Source organism: Pongo pygmaeus, chromosome 20 (genome assembly GCF_028885625.2).
Source record: "Pongo pygmaeus isolate AG05252 chromosome 20, NHGRI_mPonPyg2-v2.0_pri, whole genome shotgun sequence".
NCBI lineage: Eukaryota > Metazoa > Chordata > Mammalia > Primates > Hominidae > Pongo > Pongo pygmaeus.
In genome coordinates this window covers 12,770,758-12,793,386 of record NC_072393.2, presented here as the reverse complement: position 1 = coordinate 12,793,386, position 22,629 = coordinate 12,770,758, and the positions used below count along the sequence as shown (strand labels likewise).

Sequence of the window (22,629 nt, the reverse complement as noted above, 5' to 3'; positions counted from 1 at the left end):
CCCGGGTTCAAGCGATTCTCGTACCTCAGCTTCCCTAGTTGCTGGGATTACAGGCACCTGCCGCCACGCCTGGCTAATTTTTGTATTTTTAGTAGAGATGGGGTTTCACCATGTTGGTTAGGCTGGTCTTGAACTCCTGACCTTAAGCAATTTTCTCACCTCGGCCTTCCAAAGTGCTGGTATTAGAGGCGTGAGCCACCGCGCCCGGCGCTTGGGAATATTTTTAACCTTATGATTGTGGGTTTTCCTTGTGAACTGCGGGTGAAGCAGCCTGCTTGTCTGAGCTAGTTCAAATGTTTGCTTACTTCTCTTGGTTTCTTTATAGATGATCGCTGTCATAAAAACTCCAGGTTTTCCTATACATTTAATAATTTTATTTCTTTGTCCGTTTTAATTTTCTTGCCTGAAAGAAGCAAGCCCTCCTTCCTCCTGTTACACTGTGGTCTGGCCTGGCCTGGGCGCGCCTCCTACTGTGAGGCCAGGGGATGGCTCCACTGGACGCCGAGTCTGTCATTCCCTGTGCACACTTGTGACTCTGTGTCCAGGAGGAAAAGGCAGGAAAGGCACCCTGAGTGCAGAAACACGCCAGTGTCACCTCTACAGAACCTGAAACACTTTCTGCTTAAATGCAAATATCCTCCCCGGCACAGAAGGTTTCAGAAGGACGAAGCCCGGCCCACGAAGAGCAGTGGCCAAGACCCTGTCAATCTGTCTTTACTCAGCCACATACCGCATTGCTTCTCCTGTCACTCAGTATCAAGGAGGCAGGACTTGGATCATCACCCAATCAGGGGCACTGGGGCGGGGACCTGCAAACCATCCAATCAGGAACTCTGCAAGGGGGACGGGGGGCAACGTTCAACAACTCCGCGGGGTCTTCCTGTTTCGTGTCCGCTGCGTTTGGGTTCCGGTGTCCGCTTCTCCAGTGACCCCGGTGGCTCCACTGCAGCGTCTGGCGCGCTGTGACCTACACAGGCCGGAGAGAGCCGTAGGCAGGACCCCGGGACACCCTGGAAGCCAGGAAATGGTGCGTGGCGGGGCCGGGCGTCTGGAGACTGGGGGAGGGGCTTGTGGGAACCGGCCGGAACCGGCTGTGGAAGCACCCGAGCCTCCCTGCAGCGACTCCAGGGTCTGGGACCCGAGTTCCCTGGCGCAGCTCGGCCTTCTGTCCCCTCGGCCGCAGGGTGGGTTGGGCCGTAGCCAGTACCCCGGGAGTCGTGTCCCCTCCCTGCGCGGCGACTGCGGCCCCGGCCTCGGAGCCCTCTCTGGGCAGCTCCGCGCCCGCAGCCCCGCCTCTCTCCAGATTGTGCTGGGACACGGGAGGGTCACAAGGCGGAATCCCGTCTCGGGTGTGGGGTTCGTGCATGGGAGGAGCTGTGGGCTGTGGCCTTCCCAGTACATCCTCCTTTTTTCCGGGGGACTGGTCTCCCTCCGAGTCTTCCAAACGTACTGGAAAAAGAATCTCAAACCTACGACTCCCGTTTTTTTAGCCTAGCTTTTTCTAGGGTTGGGAATAAATGCCTAAATTTCCGGTTCCTTCCCCGCATTCCCAAAGGTGACTTCCCCTCGCCAAATCAACATTATCAGCTGTTTTTTGTTTTACATTTAAGACACAGTATTTTAGTTGTTTATAGTTTCTTTCACCATACTCTTTTGAAAGGATTTGTTCTCTGTGGATTTTTTTTTTTTCTTTTCAGACAGAGTTTCGCTCTGTCGCCCGGGCTGGAGTGCAGTGGGAAGATCTCAGCTCACTGCAACCTTCGTCTCCCGGGTTCAAGCAATTCTCCTGCCTCAGCCTCCCGAGTAACTGGGATTACAGGCATGCGCCACCACGACCGGCTACTTTTTGTATTTTTGGTAGAGACTGGGTTTCGCCATGTTGGCCAGGTTGGTCTCAAACTCCAGACCTCAGGCGATCCGTTCACCTCCGCCTCCCAAAGTGCTGGGATTACAGACGTGAGCCACCGCGCCCGGCCTCTTGTTTGTGTACTTGTAACCTGAGAGGGAAACAGAGAATAAGAACCTGACACTCTACGGTAAAAATTTTTTTATTTTTTTTGAGACAGAATTTCGCTCTTGTTGCCCAGGCTGGAGTACAATGGCGCGATCTCAGCTCACTGCAACCTCCACCTCCCGGGTTCAAGCGATTCTCCTGCCTCAGCCTCCCAGGTAACTGGGATTACAGGCATGCGCTACCATGCCCGGCTAATTTTGTATTTTTTGTAGAGACAGGGCTTCTCCATGTTGGCCAGGCTGGTCTCCAACTCCCGACCTCAGGTGATCCGCCCGCCTCGGCCTCCCAAAGTGCTGGGATTACAGGCGTGAGCCACCGCGCCCGGCCGTGGTAAAAAATTTTTGTGCTTCCCCTCCTTTTATCTTTCCTAAGCCCCGACGCCTAATCAGAACGTCTTTGGGTGGAGTTTCCCTGTTGGAAACGTTACAAGGTGATGTGGCCCTCTATCCTTTTCTGGTCCTGATTTTCAGAACTGCCCACAGCTGCCACTTCTGTTGGAGGATCTAGTGATTATCAACCCCTGGGTCACTCCTCCCAGAGGACAGCTTAAGGTGCAGGGGTGGGGCCTCTCACGGGAGCAGCTGCATGCCCTGAGGTGGGAGGACTCTCCCGGTATCCCCTGCCTCTGAAAAGTTTACCCTTTGGGAGGGACACTCAGCTTTTCTTCCTCAACCCCAGTTTCCTTTCCTTAGGGACACATTGATGGTTACCCAGTCTTAGGCTGTTACTGAGAGGAAAAGGCACAAATGATTCCTGACCTCTGGATTGTTTTTAGTCTAGTGAAGGGAGAAAAACTATCTCAAAGGAGAAGGAAAACCTACTCCATTGAAATGGTGCGAGAACCTGAAAGTTAAAATGCGCTTGGGGCAGACTGAGCAGGGCACAGTTCACTGTCTTCAGGGAGGTTGGTCAGTGAGCCAGGATGGGGCTGGGAGATGTCCTAGGGGATAGGGTGACCTCACCTGACATTGGAATCAGATAAATGTCTGTATTCCAGGTCAGCACTGCCTCTCCGTGGGTTTGTAAACCCTTGAAAAGGTTTATTTGCTTATATGATCCTGTTTTTCGTTAAATGTAAAATGTATTATATCAGTAGTGCTTGAAAGACAAGATAAAGTGTTTACAAAGGGAGGGTCACTAGGGGGAGAAAGAGGCAGAAAGTAGATTTGAGGGAAAACAATTATCTAGTCTTACATTCAATTTGTTAAAAAAATCTTATTTGTGTAGTTTCTTACCCTCAACACGTATGGTAGGTTTCTCAGGTCTGTTTTCTTCTTTTGGATGATTTCAGATCAATCCCAGAACTTAGCCTTGAGAATGCTACTGGGGATAAGAATCTCAGATAAGTAGGGAAATTCAGTCTTGCATTATGGCTACAGAGAAACGAATACATTTCCACAAGAAAGTGTAGTAGATAAATTGGTGAAATACAGAGATTCTCTAAAATATCATCTTCTCCTTTGCAGGGTAGAGATTTTGTCGTAATGGATAACTGTTCTGTATCCTTTCATCTGGACTTTGGTGATTAATGCTAAATCCTATCAGATGGGACTTTGAAATATTAAATATTAGTGAATTAAATATTAGTAAAGAAGTTGTCATGGAAGTAATAATAATGTGACATCTCTGTTGTCTGAAAGGGATAGATAAATGTGCTTTTCATGTTTAAGCTATAGAATACAAATGTCTTGCCGGCCACGATGGCTCAAGCCTGTAATCCCAGCACCGAGGTGGGCGGATCACAAGGTCAGGAGATGGCGACCATCCTGGCTAACACGGTGAAACCCCGTCTCTACTAAAAAATACAAAAAATTGGCCGGGCGCGGTGGCTCACGCCTTTACTCCCAGCACTTTGGGAGGCTGAGGCGGGCGGATCACAAGGTCAGGAGATCGAGACCATCCTGGCTAACACGGTGAAACCCAGTTTCTACTAAAAATACAAAAATTAGCCGGGCGTGGCAGCGTGTGCCTGTAGTCCTAGCTGCTGGGTGGCTGAGGCAGGAGAATGGCGTGAACCCGGGAGGTGGAGGTTGCAGTGCAGTAAGCCGAGATCGTGCCACTGGACTCCAGCCTGGGCAACAGAGCTATACTCCGTCTCAAAAAAAAAGAATACAAATGTCTTACAGTTTCCTTTCCTCCTATATACATAAACAGTAAGTTTGAGTGATTTTGCTGGATTCTTCAAACACAGGATATTTTCTTACTTAAAAGTAAGTGAAACTGGGCACGATGGCTCATGCCTGTAATCCCAGCCCTTTGGGAGGCTGAGGTGGGTGGATCACCTGAGGTGAGTTTGAGACCAGCCTGACAAACATGGAGAAACCCTGTCTCTACTAAAAATACAAAATTAGCTGGGCATGGTAGCGCATGCCTGTAATCCCAGCTACTCGGGAGGCTGAGGCAGAAGAATTGCTTGAACCCAGCAGGCGGAAGTTGCGGTGAGCCGAGATCGTGCCACTGCACTCCAGCCTGAGCAACAAGAGTGAAACTCAGTCTCAAAAAAAAAAAAAAGTGAGTGAATAGTCTTGTCTGAGGAAGCAGAGGTCTGAGGCCAAGTGTGCCTCAGAGTGACTCCAAATTAAGAGCCTGCAAAAGGAGGTCATTGAAGTCCCCAGTTGGTTCTTCCTGGGTAGAACTTGGCAGGCATCCCAGCCTGATCACTCCAACCAGGGGAGGGGTCCTTTATACTGAGAGAAGCTACAGACCACTGGAAAGCTGGGGATGCACACATAGGTATAGTTGGGAGGGTGATACCCTGTCTGAGGTTGTAATTGTTACTGTTCAGATAATAACAGTAAACCATGGGCTCCCATGATTTGAGAGAGCTGTTTCTAGACATCCTCAAATACAAGAAATCTGGAGTTAGATAAGAAGTGACTTTATGTGAAAGGAGTATAATGAAAGGGTGAAAGCAGTAGATACAAGATCTGCAAGCATCCTAGAGGTTAGGCAGAAAAAGGCTTTTCTGTTGGAAGTGGCGGCTTACATCTATAATCCCAGCACTTTGGGAGGCCAAAACAGGAGGATTGCTTGAGGTCAGGAGTTTGAGACTAACCTGTACAACATAGTAAGACCACCTCTCTATAAAATTAAAAAAAATTGTGGTGGTGCACACCTGTAGTCCCAGACGAGGCTGAGGTGGGAGGATCACTTGAGCCCAGAAGATCAAGCTCCAGTGAGCAATGATTCTGGCATTGTACTCTAGCCTGGACAACAGAGCAAGACGCTGTCTCCACTCCTCCTCTTCCCCTAAAAAGGTTTTTCATTCATAGAGAGGAACAAATAAGATTAGGAATAGGTGGGAGGAGAGGGCAGAGTGGAAAGTGCAAAATCGGATCCTAGATCAGAGAATATTTTTCCTGAGGTTAGTCTCTTTTTAGGATGGTTTATAAAGGAGGGATTGGGTGGATGCTTCCTTAGGCTGTGGAGGGTGGGTCAAAGTTCAGGGCCTGAAAAGAGGAGAGAAACTTAACCATTAAGGTTGGATTTACAGATACTTTGTTTTGACTGATCAGTGAAGACAAAACTGTCCAGCCAATTGTTCAATTGTTTATGAAGTAAACAATGGGAATTTGGAGAGTCTGTCTGGCTTGCTTTTTTTTTTTTTTTGAGACAGAGTCTTGCTGTGTCGCCCAGGCTGGAGTGCAGTGGCGCGATCTCGGCTCACTGCAAGCTCCACCTCCTGGGTTCATGCCATTCTCCTGCCTCATCCTCCCGAGTAGCTGGGACTACAGGTGCCCGCCACCACGCCAGGCTAATTTTTTTTTTGTATTTTTAGTAGAGACGGGGTTTCACCGTGTTAGCCAGGATGGTGGCGATCTCCTGACTTCGTGATCCGCCCGTCTTGGCCTCCCAAAGTGCTGGGATTACAGGCATGAGCTACCACACCTGGCCAGTTTTTGTATTTTTAATAGAGATGGAGTTTCACCATGTTGGTCAGACTGGTCTGGAACTCCTGACCTCAGTTGATCTGTCCGCCTCAGCCTCCCAAAGTGTTGGGATTACAGGTATGAGCCACCACACTGGCCCTGTGCTATCTTTTAAATGTTTACTTCAATGGCTTGATGCTCACAATTCGGAGTACACTGAGATTTATTTGTGTATTGAGTTTTCATTGTGGAAACTTACTAAACATATTGCATATGAGGAAACTACATAAAACAGTTGCACAGTCAACTGAAACATTGTAAAGGGAATGTCAGTCTCATGACAGCCAGGCCACGACTTTGAAGACTTCTCACCGCATGCCCCCTTGAAATGATTCCTAGAAGCCAAATCATCCAATCTCTTTCCAGATGGGGCCAGTGTTATAGATTATAAGATAATTTCCTTGCTTTTCTTAACCTGTGTATTTAACCCTTTATCAGTATATTTTATTTTAAGCCAGTCAGTTATATATTTCATTTTTGAATGAATCTTATGCAAGTGGCGTTATACTGTATGTACTATGGAATGTCAGCTTTCTTTTTTTTTTTTTTGAGACGGAATCTCACTCTGTTACCCAGGCTGGAGTGCAGTGGCGCAATCTCGGCTCACTGCAAACTCCGCCTCCCGGGTTCATGCCAATCTCCTGCCTCAGCCTCCCGAGTAGCTGGGACTACAGGCGCCCGCTACCACACCTGGCTAATTTTTTTTTTTTTTTTGTAGTTTTAGTAGAGATGGGGTTTCACCGTGTTAGCCAGGATGGTCTTGATCTCCTGACTTTGTGATCTGCCCACCTCGGCCTCCCAAAGTGCTGGGATTACAGGCGTGAGCCACTGCGCCTGGCCTTTTTCTTTTTTTTTTGTTTTTTTGAGAGGAATTGTCACTCTGTCGCCCAGGCTGGAGTGCAGTGGCACGATCTTGGCTCACTGCAATCTCTGCCTCCTGGGTTCAAGCGATTCTCCTGCCTCAGCCTCCCAAGTAACTGGAACTACAGGTACGTGCCATCTTGCCCCGCTCTTTTTTTTTTTTTGTATTTTTAGTAGAGGTGGGGGTTTCACCATGTTAGCCAGGATGGTCTCGAACTCCTGACCTTGTGATCCACCCGCCTTGGCCTCCCAAAGTGCTGGAATTACAGGTGTGAGCCACTGCGCCCAGCCAGCTTTCTTTTTTACACAATTATGAATTTTCCATGAAAGGTTAGTTTATTTGCTTTTTTAATTCATAGTTTACAGAAAAATTTGGGAGCTATTACAGAGCCCCTTCTCCCTACCTCCCCTATTTTTTTTTTTTTTTTTGAGACGGAGTCTCGTTCTGTCACCAAGGCCTGGAGTGTGGTGGCGCGATCTCAGCTCACTGCAACGTCTGCCTCCTAGATTCAAGCAATTCTTCTGCCTCAGCCTCTGGAGTAGCTGGGATTACAGGCGCCTGCCACCGTGTCCAGCTAATTTTTTTTTGAATTTTTTTAGTAGAGACTGGATTTCGCCACATTAGCCAGGCTGGTCTTGAACTCCTGACCTCAGGTGATCCACCTGCCTCGACCTCCCAAAGTGCTGGGATTACAGGCGTGAGCCACCACGCCTGGCCTACCTCCCCTATTTTTAACATACTGCCTTAGTGTAGTGTATTAGTTATGATTATAAACCAACATATTACATCTGATAATGATGAAAATTGGTGAACCAGTAACATTATTATTAACTAAAGTTGATACTTTTTTTTTTTGAGACAGGGTCTTGCTGTGTTGCCCAGACTGGAGTGTAGTGGCGCAATCATAGCTCACTGTAGCCTTGACCTCTTGTACTCAAGTATCCTTCTGTGTCAGCCTCCTAAGTAGCTGGGATTAAAGGCTTGTGCCACCACACTGGACTAGTTAAAATTTTTTTATTTTTTATTTATTTATTTTTTTTAGACAGAGTCTTGCTCTGTTGCCCAGGCTGGAATGCAATGGCGCAATCTTGGCTCACTGCAACCTCCGCCTCCCGGGTTCAAGCAATTCTTTGCCTCAGCCTCCCAAGTAGCTGGGATTACAGGTGCCCACCACCATGCCCGGCTAATTTTTTTGTATTTTTAGTAGAGACGGGGTTTCATCATCTTGTCCAGGCTAGTGTTTAACTCCTGACCTCGTGATCCACCCGCCTTGGCCTCCCAAAGTGCTGGGATTACAGGCGTGAGCCACTGTGCCTGGCCAAATTCTTTTTTTTTTTTTAAATAGAGACAGGATTTCACTATGTTGCCCAGGCTGGTCTTAAACTCCTTGGCATTAAGCAGTCCTCCTGTCTTTGCCTCCTAAAGTATTAGGATTACAGGTGTGAGCCACTGCACCCAGCTGATATTATTTTATATTTTACTTTATTTTGTATTTATATATTAACAGTGTAAATGTATATTCATATGTTAAATGTGTATTATACAATCATTTTATATTTTAACTTACTATTATTTTTTATTCTATTTAAACAAATCTATTGAGACTTAGTTAACTTTCACCACTACTATTCAATGTAGTACCGGATGTTCTAGTCAGAGTAGTTAGACAAGAAAAAGAAAAGATATCAAAAATGGACAGGAAGAAGGAAATTTTTTCCTGTTCACAAATTATGTGATTTTACATGTAGAACTTCCAAGAGATTCCCCCACCCTGCACACACACTTAGAAGTAATAAATGAATTAAGCAAATTGGTAGGATACAAACGGAACCTGCAAAAAATCTGTTATTTCTATACATTGTCACTGAACAACCCAAAATGGAAATTAAGAAAACATTTTCTTTTTTTTTTTTTTTTTTTTTGAGACGGAGTTTCACTCTTGTTGCCCAGGCTGGAGTGCAATAGCGAAATCTCGGCTCACCGCAACCTCTGCCTCCCGGGTTCAAGTGATTCTCCTGCCTCAGCCTCCCGAGTAACTGGGATTACAGGCATGTGCCACCACACCCGGCTAATTTTGTATTTTTAGTAGAGACAGGATTTCTCCTTTTTGGTCAGGCTGGTCTCGAACTCCTGACCTCAGGTGATCCGCCCCCCTCGGCTTCCCAAAGTGCTGGAATTACAGGCGTGAGCCACCACGCCTGGCTTAGAAAACATTTTCTTCCATATACTTTAAATCATCTTTAGCTCACTTATAATACCTAATACAACATAAATTTTAGGTAAATAGTTGTTATATTGTGTTGTTTAGGGAATAATAGCAAGAAGAAAAAGTCTGTACATGTTCAGTATGTACCTAACCATCACAGACCTAACCACATAGTACATGATCAGAGGGTGGTTGAATCTGAGGATACAGAAACTGCAAGTATGGAGGGCTGACTGTAATACATCATTGGATGATAGGTAAACAAAATATGTAATATCCATACAGTGGAATGTAATTCTACCATAAATACAAAGTGGGGATGCATGCTACAACATGGATGTGACTTGAGAAACCTATAATGAAGCCAGTCACATACCACATGGCATGATTCTGATTATATGAAAGTCCATAATAGGAAAATCTATAGAGACCGAAAGATTGCTGGTTATCAAGGGCTGGGGATTGGCGGAAGAAGATGGGAGGATAGGAGATTGACAGGTGAAAAGTACATGGACTTATTTTTGAGGTGATGAAAATTGTGATCATGATTGCACATATATACTAAAAACCATCTGTTAAAAGTATTAGGAGTTTTCAGGTTCATTCCAAATCTATATAATCTGTTAACTGTTTTTCTTGTATTTGCCATTGAGAATAAGACTTCAGGGCTGGATGTGATGACTCACGCTATTGGCTTCCCAAAGTGTTGGGATTACAGACGTGAGCCACCTCGCCTGGCCAATACATATCTTATACGAAGTCCACAATACCATGGATACTCATCCATGTCCAAATTCTAGACAGTACTGATGGTAACCAAGGCCCTAATTTAACTTCTCAGAATATACAGTGCTGGACTCCTAACTTCTCAGAATATACAGTGCTGGGCTCCTAAACAAGGCATTGGCTGAAGACCTCATTCATCACCATAATGACTTACTAAAATAAGTTCAAATCAGTTGCATGAAATATGCTATGGGCCAGGCGTGGTGGCTCACGCCTGCCATGTCAGCACTTTGGGAGGCCAAGGGAGGCAGATTGCTTGAGCCCAAGAGTTTGAGACCAGCCTGGGCAACATGACAAAACCCCATCTCTACAAAAAATACAAAAATTGGCTGAGCGTGGTGGCATGTACCTGTAGTCCCAGATCCTTGGGAGACTGAGGTGGAAGGATCATTTGAGCCTTGGAGGTTGAGGCTGCAGTGAGCTGTGATCATACCACTGCACTCCAATCTGGGTGACAAAATGAGACCCTGTCTCAAAAAAAAAAAAAAAAAAAACACATGGTTCAGTGATTAGTTACTTCTCAGTCATGAGTCTCTTCATTTTAACTTTTTGTAACAGATTTTTTTCAGAACAGTTTTAAGTTTACAGAAAAATTGATCATTAAGTACAGAGTGTTACTTTAATGATCACCCTTCTTTACAGTTTGCCCTATTTTTTTTTTTTTTTTTTGAGGCGGATCACGCTCTGTCGCCACGCTGGAGTGCAGTGACGCAGTCTCAGCTCACTGCAACCTCCACCTCCCAGGTTCAAGCAATTCTCCTGCCTCAGCCTCCCAAGTAGCTGGGACTACAGGCACACACCACTACGCCCAGCTAATTTTTGTATTTTTAGTAGAGATGGATTTCACCATGTTGGCCAGAATGGTCTCGATCTCTTGACCTCGTGATCTGCCTGTCTGAGCCTCCCAAAGTGCTGGGATTACAGGCGTGAGCCACCACACCTGGCCAGTTTGCCCTAGTTTTTATATATTGTATTACTGTGGTACATTAATTACAATTGAACCAATATGGATGCATTAATGTTCACATTTTACATTAGAGTTGACTCTATTGTATATTCATTGGACTTTGACAATGTTTAATGACGTGTGTTATTTCTGTTAGGGTAGTTTCACTGCCCTAAAAATCACCTATAGTTCATACATTCATTCATCTGCCCTTTGCATCCTGAAATCCCTTACAACCAAAGACTTTTTCATGTCCCATAGTTTTGTCTTTTGCAGAATATCTTATAGTTGGTAATACATTGTATATGGCCTTTTTAGATTGGATTCTATCACTTAGTAACATACTTTTCTTTTTTTCTTTTTGAGATGGAGTCTCACTCTGTCGCCCAGGTTGGAGTGCAGTAATGTGATCTTGGCTCACTGCAACCTCCGCCCCCTTGGTTCAAGCGATTCTCCTACCTCAGCCTCCTGAGTAGCTGGGATTACAGGTGTCCGCCACCACGCCCGGCTAATTTTTGTATTTTTAGTAGAGATGAGGTTTCACCATTTGGTCAGGCTGGTCTCAAACTCCTGACCTCAGGTGATCCTCCCGCCTCTGCCTCCCAAAGTGCTGGGATTACAGGTGTGAGCCACCACACCTGGCCCAGTGACGTACTTTTAAATTTCCTCTATGTCTTATCATGGCTTGATATCTTCTTTTTATCCATATGATTATATTTAATCATATGGATGTACTGCAGATTGTTCATTTGTTTATGAAGAATATCTTGGTTAACTCTAAATTCTAGAAATTATGAATAAATCTCCCATAAACATCCACGTACAGGTTTTTGTGTGAACATGTTTTCAACTTGTTTCGGTAAATACCAAGGAGCATGATTGTTAGGTCATATGTTGAGTATGTTTTGTTTAGTTTTGTTTTGAGACAGAGTTTTGCTTTGTCGTCCAGGCTGTAGTGCAATGGCAAGATCTCGGCTTACTGCAGCCTCCACCTCCTGGGCTCAGACAATTCTCCTGCTTCAGCCTCTCGAGTAGCTGGGATTACATGTATGTGCCACCATGCCCAGCTAATTTTTGTATTTTTAGTAGAGATGGTTTCACCATGTTGGCCAGGCAGGTCTTGAACTTCTGACCTCAGGTGATCCACCCGCCTCGGCCCCCCAAAGTGCTGAGATTACAGGCATGAGCCACTGTGCTTGGCCGAATATGTTTAGTTTTATAAGAAACTGACCATCTTCCAAAATAGGTGCACTGTTTTCCATTCCCACAAGTAACAAATGAGGGTTCCTATTGCTTCACATCTTTGCCATCATTTGGTGTTCTCAGTGTTTTAAATTTTAGCCATTCTAATAAAGGTTGTGTTAGTCTTTAATTTTTAAATCTGTAATTCCCCAGTGACAAAATATGCATGTTTTCATATGTTTATATGCCATCTATATATTTTATATAATCATGTCTTATGCAGCAAAGACAATTTTATTTCTTCCTTCTAAATCGGTATACTTTTTATTTCCTCCGTCTTATTGCTTATCTAGGACTTTAAGGATGTTGTTGAATAGCAGTGGTGAGAGAAGACATTCTTACCCTGTTTCTGGTCTTGTGTAGAAAGCATCTAGTTTCTCACTGTTAAGTATGATGTTAGCTGCAGTTTCCTCATTGATGTTCTTTTTGAGGAGAAAGTTCTCTATTCCCAGTTTGCCACCATGAGTGGGTGGTAGATTTTGTCAAATATTCTTTAGTTTTTACTTTTGCCTCCTTTCATTTCTGATCTTAGTAGTTTCTTTTTTCTTACCTGACTAGAGGTTTATCAATTTTATTGGTGTTCTCCAATAACCGACTTCTGTTTTTTTTTTTAATCTCTATTGATTTCCTGCCATTTCATTGACTTCTCCAATTATTCTGTCTGTCTGTGTGCTTAGTTGGGTTTAATTTGCTCTCTTGTTTTTCTGTTTTTCTGAAGTAGACTCTTATCTTTTTTTTTTTTTTTTTTTTTGGAGACAGCAGCTTGCTGTGTCGCCCAGGCTGGAGTGCAGTGGCATGATCTTGGCTCACTGTAACCTCCATCTCCCAGGTTCAAGTGATTCTTGTATCTCAGCCTACTGAGTAGCTGGGATTACAGGCATGTGCCACCATGCCCAGCTAATTTTTGTATTTTTAGTAGAGACGAGGTTTTACCATGTTGTCCAGGCTAGTCTCTAACTCCTGGCCTCAAGTAATCTGCCCGCCTTGGCCTCCCAAATTGCTGGGATTATAGGCGTGAGCCACTGCACCCAGCCCGAAGTAGACTCTTAGATGATTCATTATAAATCCTTGTTCTTTCCTGGTGTAGGTGTTCAATGCTGTAAATATTCCTCTGTGCACTGCTTTTGCTGCATACCATAATTTTTGATAAGTTTTGTTTTCATTTTCATTTTAGGTCAAAAATTATTTTTGATTTCTCAGACTTCTTTGATCTATGTGTTTATTTAGAATTGTGTTGTTTAATCTCTAAGGATTTGGGGGAGTTGGTAACTCTCTCTGTTATTGATTTCTAGATGAATGAGTTGTGGTCTGAGCATACTTTGTATGATTTTTTTAAATTTTTCATATTTATTAAGGTGTGTTTTATTCCCCAGTATTTGGTTTTTGTGAATATTCCTGTGAACTTAAGAAGAATTTGTGTTTTGCTATTGTTAGATGAAGTATTCCATGCATTTCAATTAAATCCAGTTGTTTGATGATGCTATTTACTTTGCTATGTCCTTTCAGATTTTCTGCCTGTTGGATCTCTTAATTACTGCTGGAAGGGTGCTGCAGTCTCCAACTATACAAGTAGATTAGTGTATTTCTCTTTGCAGTTCTGTCAGTTGTATTTTGCCACATGTATTTTGCAGCGCTTGTTATGCAAACACACACTAAGGGTTGTCAGGTCTTCTTGGCATGTCAAGTCCTTTATCATTATGTGATGCTCACTTATATCTCTTTATTTATTTATTTTAAAATTTTAATTTTTTTTTTTTAGAGACAGAGTCTTACTCTGTCTCCCAGGCTGGAGTGCAGTGGTGTGATCATATAGCTCTTTGCAGCCTTGAACTCCCAGGCTTCAGCAATCTACCTGCCTCAGCTTCTGAAGTAGCTGACTACACGTTTGTGATACCACAACTGGTTAATTAAAAAAAATTTTTTTTTTTTAATTTTTTTGTAGAGATGAAGGTCTCGCTGTTCCCCAGGCCGGAGTGCAGTGTCTATTCACAATAAATTATAGCGCATTATATCCTTGAACTCCTGGGCTCAGGCGATCCTCCATCTCAGCCTCCTAAGTAGCTGGGACCGTAGGCATGTGCCACTGCACCTGGCTTATCTCTGTGTTTTTTCCTTTCTCTGAAGTGTACTATGTGATATTAAGATAGCTGTGCCATGTTTCTTTTAATTAATGTTAGCATTTTATGTATTTCTCTATCCCTTTACTTTTAATATGTGTGTCTTTGTATTTAAAGTGGTTTCCTTTTAGCCAACATGCTATGTTTTTAAAATCCACTATAACAGCATCTGTCTTCTAATTACATTTGGACCATTGACATTCAAAGTGATTATCGATACAGTTGTATTAATATCTACCATATTTTTTACTTTTTCTATTAGTTGCCCTTGCTTTTGTTTCTTTTTTTGTCTCTGACCTCCCTTCTTGGGCTTTAATTGAGCATTTTACCTGGAGGTGTGACATATTCTGTAATCATATGATTTGTTAGTGAGGCTTTGTTCCTGGCTTGGGTTGTGGCCTTCTGTGATATTGTAAGAAAGATATGTGGTCTTTTCTCCTCAGTGCCTACCATGGTTCTATTTTTTTTTTTTTTTTTTTTTTTGGAGACAGAGTCTTGCCACCCAGGCTGGAGTGCAGTGGCACAATCTCGGCTCACTGCACTTTCCACCTCCCGGGTTCAAGTGATTCTCCTTCCTCAGCCTCCCAGGTAGCTGGGGTAACAGGTGCGCGTCACCATGCCTGGCTAATTTTTGTATTTTTAGTAGAAACGAGGTTTCGCCATGTTTCCCAGGTCAGACTCAAACTCCTAACTCAAATGATCTTGACTCAAGTGAACTCAAGTGATCTGCCTGCCTCAGCCTCCCAAAGTGCTGGGATTACAGGCATGAGCCACCATGCCTGGCCAGTATTCAGAATTCTTGTTAAAGGTTAGGGAAGCTATCATGTTGTTCTTCAGGAGACTTTTACCATTGTTAGATAGTCATTATTCCTGCTACATTTGGGGAAGAACTTTTTGTTGACTCTTCAACAGTTTTTAGGGGATTTATAGAATTTTTTTTAAATTAAGTATTTATTGATCATTCTGGGGTGTTTCTCGGAGAGGGGGATATGGCAGGGCCATAGGATAATAGTGGAGAGAAGGTCAGCAGATAAACACATGAACAAAGGTCTCTGGTTTTCCTAGGCAGAGGTCCCTGCGGCCTTCCGCAGTGTTAGGGAGTGGTGATGACTCTTAAAGAGCATGCTGCCTTCAGGCATCTGTTTAACAAAGCACATCTTGCACCGTCCTTAATCCATTTAACCCTGAGTTGACACAGCACATGTTTCAGAGAGCAGGGGGCTGGGGGCAAGGCCATAGATCAACAGCATCCCAAGGCAGAAGAATTTCTCCTAGTACAGAACAAAATGGAGTCTCCTATGCCTACTTCTTTCTACACAGACACAGTAACAATCTGATCTCTCTTTCTTTTCCCCACATTTCCCCTTTTTCTTTTCAACAAAACCACCATCGTCGTCATGGCCCGTTCTTGATGGTTGCTGTCTCTTCGGAGCTGTTGGGTACACCTCCCAGACAGGGCGGCCGGGCAGAGGCACTCCTCACTTCCCAGATGGAGCGGCCAGGCAAAGGCGCTCCTCACTTCCCAGACGGGGCGGCCGGGCAGAGGCGCTCCTCACATCCCAGATGGGGCGGCCGGGCAGAGGCGGTCCTCACTTCCCACACGGGGCAGCCGGGCAGAGACGCTCCTCACTTCCCAGATGGGGCAGCCGGGTAGAGGCGCTCCTCATTTCCCAGATGGGGCGGCTGGGCAGAGGCGCTCCTCACTTCCTCCCAGACGGGGTGGCGGCTGGGCAGAGGCGCTCCTCACCTCCCAGACGGGGCAGCCTGGCAGAGGCGCTCCTCACTTCCCAGACGGGGCGGCCGGGCAGGGTCGGCCGGGCAGAGGCGCTCCTCACATCCCAGATGATGGGCGGCCGGGCAGAGACGCTCCTCACTTCTATACGGGATGGCGGCCGGGCAGAGGCGCTCCTCACTTCCCAGACGGGGCGGCCGGGCAGAGGGGCTCCTCACATCCCAGAAGATGGGCGGCCAGGCAGAGATGCTCCTCACTTCCTAGATGGGGTGGCGGCCGGGCAGAGGCTGTAATCTTAGCACTTTGGGAAGCCAAGGCAGGCGGCTGGGAGGTGGAGGTTGTAGCGAGCCGAGATCACGCCACTGCACTCCAGCCTGAGCAACATTGAGCATTGAGTGAGCGAGACTCCGTCTGCAACCCCAGCACCTCGGGAGGCCGAGGCGGGCAGATCACTCGAGGCCAGGAGCTGGAGACCAGCCCGGTCAACACGGCGAAACCCCATCTCCACCACAAATACAAAAACCAGTCAGGCGTGGCAGCAGGCGCCTGCAATCCCAGGCACTCAGCAGGCTGAGGCAGGAGAATCACAGGAGCCCGAGGCAGGGAGGTTGCAGCCAGCTGAGATCACGGCAGTACAGTCCAGCTTCAGCAACAGAGGGAGACCGAAGAAAGAAGGAGAGGGAGAGGGGATTTATAGGATTTAAAAAATGTTTTGTAAGAGGCTATCTTGAGGACATTTCATTCTTTCTGGGAACCCATTTTTCCAGCCAGGTGTGGTGGTTTACACCTGTAATCCCAGCACTTTGGGAAGCTGAGGCAGGAATTTGAGATCAGCTTGAGCAACAAAGTAAGACCCCATCTTTACAAAAAATTTAAACATTAGCTAGGCATGGTGTCTTGTGACTGTAGTTCTAGCTACTTGGGAGACTCGGGAGAGAGGATCACATGAGCCCAGGAGATCAAGGCTTCGGTGAGCTGTGATCATGCCACTGCACTCCAGTGTGGATGACAGAGCAAGTTCCCATTTCTAAGGAAACCAAAAGAACCCACCTTTCCCCTTATTTTATTTTGCCTTGACATTACACAATGTAATATCACATAGTGACTGGTCAGGAGTCATTTCCTCTTGAAATTTGAGAAAGGATTTTATGTTCTTTTGGAGAAAAGCACTGCTGATCCCTGCATGTATTTTATAATCATGGTCAAATTCGCCATCAAACCATCTAGACTTGAATGAAATCCCTCAGAAATTGCAACTCTTAACCTGTTCCTCAAGGTTAGCAAGTCATAGGGTACCTTGTTATATATCTGCCAGAAAAAACTCTTGTGGCATTTTGTCTTCTTAGTATGTGTGTGTGTATATAAGGTAAAAATAGGTGGGAAACTGCCCTTGATGTTCATGACTATGGGGATTTTGCTGGGTGAGGGGGCGCTGCCTAAGTTGCAATACCTTCTTCTTCATGCCTGAGTTCTGTCTTCCCAGTAGCTTCCTAGCCTAGTGAAATGGGACAGAGTCAAAGGAATCAGTGAGTCTATAACAAATGTTATACATGCAGATTAAAATGACTACTTTTGCAGAGGAATATTTTCATTCAACCAACTTGATCTGTCTACGTCTGATGGCCTGGAATCCTTCAGGAAAGTATGGTCAGCTGGATTTTGTCAGAAGGTGGATTTCTACGGGCCTTCTGGCCTCTCTTGTTTGATGAAGGGAACAGAAGAAAATGGTTCCACTTCAGTGTATATTTATTTTTTCATGGATACCTTTTTCGTTTTATCCTGTTTCTTTTTTTCTTTCTTTCTTTTTTTTGAGACAGAGTTTTGCTCTCGTCACCCAGGCTGGAGTGCAGTGGTGCAATCTCTACTCACTGCAACATCCGCCTCCTGGTCTCAAGCGATTGTCTTTCCTCAGCCTCCCAAGTAGCTGGTATTACAGGTGCCCACCACCATGCCTGGCAAATTTTTTGTATTTTTAGTAGAGACAGGGTTTTGCCATGTTGGGCTGGCTGGTCTCAAACTCCTGATCTCAGGTGATCCGCCTGCCTCTGCCTCCCAAAGTGTTGGGATTACAGGCATGAGCCAGTGCGCCTGGCCTACCCTGTGTTTCATGGAATGGTGATTGGTGTGAGATATGAAAGGAAATGGAAGTTTTTCCCAGAAGGAATGATGATCTTAAATTTTTTTTTTTTGAGACTTAGACTCTCTCTGTCCTCCAGGCTGGAGTGCAATGGCATGATCTCAGCTCACTGCACCCTCCGCCTCCTGGGTTCAAGCTATTCTCCTGCCTCAGCCCCCTGAGCAGCTGGGATTACAGGTGTGTGCCACCATGCCTGGCTAATTTTGTTGTATTTTTGGTAGAGACGGGGTTTCACCATGTTGGTCAGGCTGATCTCAAACTCCTGACCTCATGATCTGCTTGCCTCAGCCTCCCAAAGTGCTGGGATTACAGGCGTGAGCCACCAGGCCTGGCCAAAATTTGTTTTCTTTGTATAGCATTTTATTTGTTTCTCCAAGGTGAACTGGATCCTGCCATTAGAGACCAATAAAACTTGTAGTGACTACAGTAAAAATGTAGAGATCAGTTGCGTGTTTTCATGGGGTAATTAAATTTATGAGAAAGTGAATGTAGACAGAATTCTGACAACCATATTTATTTATCATAAAATAAATGTTTGGAGACTGCCACATTTGTCAACTTTTTTGTTTGTTTGTTTGTTTGTTTGTTTGAGACAGGGTCTCTCTCTGTCACACAGGCTGAAGTGCAGTGGCGTGATCTCGGTTCACCGTAACCTCCGCCTCCCTCGTTTAAGTGATTCCCCTGCCTCAGCCTCCTGAGTAGCTGGGATTACAGGCATACGCCACCACACCCAGCTAATTCATATATTTTTAGTAGAGATGAGATTTCACCTTGTTGACCAGGCTGGCCTCAAGTTCCTGACCTCAGGTGATCTGTGTGCCTTGGCCTCCCAAAGTGCTGGGATTACAGGCATGAGCCACTGCACCTAGCCATTTGTGAACTTTTATGAATTGGGTTTACATCCCTGTACTGTCATCTCATTCTTCCTCCTGCATTGCATATTTGGGATGTTTTAGGACTCAGTGGCCTCTGAGGATGTGGCTGTGAACTTCACACTTGAGGAGTGGGCTTTGCTGGATCCTTCCCAGAAGAAACTCTACAGAGATGTGATGCGGGAAACCTTTAGAAACCTGGCCTGTGTAGGTAAGGATGACATCATTCCTTCTCTTAGTCAGTTAGAGAAGAAGTATTTCTTGCTCTTTAATGCTTTTTCATGATGTCTGATGTGGAAAAGGGAATACTTGGGTGAATAAATCAGGGTTGTTTGCACCTTATCATGAACTTAGAATCTAGTCATTTTTCTGTAATGTCTATCAGTTCATAAGGATTTTTTCTGACTATATTTTAGGAAAAAAATGGGAAGACCAGAGCATTGAAGATTGGTACAAAAATCAGGGGAGAATTTTAAGGTAATTTGCACTGACAAGAGAAAGCAATGTCTCCTTAGTATGTCATGAAATTTTAAAAATAAGGAAACAAACCAGTAAGCCCAGCTTCAAATTTATTTATTCCTACAACTTTTTCACCAGAAAAAGAAAAAGTGTGACATAGATGTTCAGTGTTGCAAAGTCATTCACTTGGAAATAGTATTAAGAAACTGTATATATGAATATCACTTTTTTGATGATGGCTACTGTCGAGCCCTCTTGCAGAGCATTCCATCCATTCACTTTCAAACAATTCATACAGGCCTGAAAACTTACCCTTTCCCCGATTATGGTAAAAATGTAAGTCGAATACTTATTAATAAATATAAAGTCACAAACCACTAAATCTTGCTTTCTATTTTTTCCAGCAATCATATGGAAGAGGGACTCAATGAAAGTAAAGAATATGATCAATGTGGAGAAGCCTTCAGTCAGATTCTCAATCTTAATCTGAACAAGAAAATTCCTACTATAGTAAGACCATGTGAATGTAGTTTGTGTGGGAAAGTCTTCATGCATCATTCATCCCTTAGTAGGCACATCAGATCTCATCTTGGACACAAACCATATGACTATCAGGAATATGGAGAGAAACCATATAAATGTAAGCAGTGTGGGAAAGCCTTCAGTTCTTGTCAATCCTTTCGAAGACATGAAAGAACTCACACTGGTGAGAAACCTTATGCATGTCCGGAATGTGGGAAAGCCTTCATTTCTCTCCCAAGTGTTCGAAGACACATGATTAAGCACACTGGAGATGGACCATATAAATGTCAGGAATGTGGGAAAGCCTTTGATCGCCCAAGTTTATTTCAAATACATGAAAGAACTCACACTGGAGAGAAACCCTATGAATGTCAGGAATGTGTGAAAGCTTTCATTTCTCTTCCAAGTTTTCAAAGACACATGATTAGGCACACTGGAGATGGACCTTATAAATGTCAGGAATGTGGAAAAGTCTTTGACCGCCCCAGTTTATTTCGAATACATGAAAGAACTCATACTGGAGAGAAACCCCATGAATGTAAACAGTGTGGGAAGGCCTTCATTTCTTTCACAAATTTTCAAAGTCATATGATTAGGCACACTGGGGATGGACCTTATAAATGTAAAGTATGTGGGAGAGCCTTTATTTTTCCCAGTTATGTTCGAAAGCATGAAAGAACTCATACTGGGGAGAAACCCTATGAATGTAATAAATGTGGTAAAACCTTCAGTTCTTCCAGTAATGTTCGAACACATGAAAGGACTCACACTGGAGAGAAGCCCTATGAATGTAAGGAATGCGGGAAAGCCTTCATTTCTCTCCCAAGCGTCCGAAGACACATGATAAAGCACACTGGAGATGGACCTTATAAATGTCAGATATGCGGTAGAGCCTTTGACTGTCCCAGTTCATTTCAAATACATGAAAGAACTCACACTGGAGAGAAACCCTATGAATGTCAGGTATGTGGGAAAGCCTTCATTTCTCTTAAAAGGATTAGAAAACACATGATACTGCACACTGGAGATGGACCTTATAAATGTCAGGTATGTGGTAAAGCCTTTGACTGTCCTAGTTCTGTCCGAACACATGAAAGAACTCATACTGGAGAAAAACCCTATGAATGTAAAGAATGTGGGAAAGCATTCAATTATGCCAGTTCCATTAGAATACATGAAAGAACTCATACTGGAGAAAAACCCTATGAATGTAAGCAATGTGGAAAAACGTTCAGTTATTCCAGTTCCTTTCAAAGACATGAAAGAGCTCATAATGGAGATAAACCTTACGTAAGGAATGTGGGAAAGCTTTCATTTATCACACAACCTTCAAATACCTGTGAAAATGAATAGTGGAGGACAGGTCTACAAGTATCTACATATCTAAAGAATATGGAAAGTCTTCAGTTTGCTTTCTGGGTTTTGGACTTGTTTGGGAGCTCACCCCTTTCTCCTGTTTCTCACTTTTGGAATAGGAATCTCTATCCTGTGCCTGTCTCATATTTTGGAAATACACAACTAGTTTGGTTTTCACAGGTTCGGAGCTGAAGAAGAATTTTGCCTCAGCATGAATTGAGTCTCATCCGTATCTGAGTTATGTGATATTGAGATGACATTTCGGAGTTTGAGTTTAAACATTAGGCTTCATGCTGGAATTAGCTGAGACTTTTGAGGCCTTTGGGATGAGATGAATATATTTTACATGTGATGACATGGATTTTGGGGGCCAGAGGTGTAATGTTTTGGCTGAGTGTATGCCCCCTCAGATTCATATGTTGAAACCTTACCCCCGTACCCCCCCCCTCCCCCCCCGCAATGTGATGGTATTTGGAGGCCCTGTCTCTGGTAGTTTTTAGGATTGGAGGACATCATGAAGATGGAGGCCTTGTAATTGGGATTAGTTCCTGATAGGAGTCCCTAGAGAGCTAGCTTTGCCTTTCACCATGAGAGAGTGCAATGAGAAGATAGCTATCTTTGAACTGGGAAGCAGGCCCTTACCAGACATGGACTCTGCCAGTGCCTTGATATTGGACTTCTCAGCCTCCCAAACCATGAGAAATAAATGTTTGTTGATTAATTAAGCTTTCCAATTTATAGTATTTTGTTTTAGCAACCCAAGCTAAGACACAATCCAATTTTAAAATGGAGGAAAGGACTTGAATAGACATTTCTCCAAAGAAGATACCCAGATGGCCAATAAGCACATAACAATACTTGACATCTTTAGTCATTAGGGAAATACAAATCAAACTCAAGACATACATAGCGTCTCATTAGGATTAGTAGTATCAAAGATGGAAAACAAGAAATACTGTCAAGGATGTGGAATGTTGGAGAATGTTGTGCACTATCACTGGGAATGTACAGTGGTATAAGCCTGCTGAAAACAGTATGGCAGATCCCCAGATTAAAATATAGAAATAACATATGATCAGCATTTCCATTTCTGGGAAAATAAAAAGATTGAAAGCAGGGCCGGGCGCGGTGGATCACGCCTGTAATCCCAGCACTTTGGGAGGCTGACAGGGCAGGCGGATCACGAGGTCAGGAGATTGAGACCATCCTGGCTAATATGATGAAACCCCGTCTCTACTAAAAAATACAAAAAATTAGCTGGGCGTGGTGGTGGGTGCCTGTAGTCCCAGCTGCTCGGGAGGCTGAGGCAGGAGAATGACGTGAACCTGGGAGGCGGAGCTTGTAGTGAGCCGAGATCGCGCCACTGCACTCCAGCCTGGGCGAGAGAGTGAGACTCCGTCTCAAAAAACAAAAAAAGATTGAAAGCAAAGTCTCAAATACGTTTTGTAC

The 22,629-nt window shown here is 44.4% G+C and overlaps 1 protein-coding gene across 4 annotated transcripts; it reads left to right on the top strand.

The window, feature by feature from the left end:
* The first annotated feature begins 801 nt into the window (after positions 1-801).
* ZNF564 (zinc finger protein 564) lies at positions 802-21,901 on the top strand. 4 transcript variants are annotated; one of them, XM_054464098.2, is made up of 4 exons: positions 802-1,027; positions 18,928-19,054; positions 19,260-19,320; positions 19,707-21,901. In XM_054464098.2, the coding sequence occupies exons 1-4, from the start codon at positions 1,025-1,027 to the stop codon at positions 21,175-21,177; spliced, it is 1,662 nt and encodes a 553-aa protein (XP_054320073.2). In that variant the 5' UTR covers positions 802-1,024; the 3' UTR covers positions 21,178-21,901. The 4 variants fall into 4 exon arrangements, with proteins under 4 accessions (XP_054320073.2, XP_063513967.1, XP_063513969.1 ...); XM_063657897.1 differs by lacking the exon at positions 802-1,027 and adding an exon at positions 1,713-2,169; XM_063657899.1 differs by lacking the exon at positions 802-1,027 and adding an exon at positions 4,085-4,224.
* The last annotated feature ends 728 nt before the right edge of the window (positions 21,902-22,629 follow it).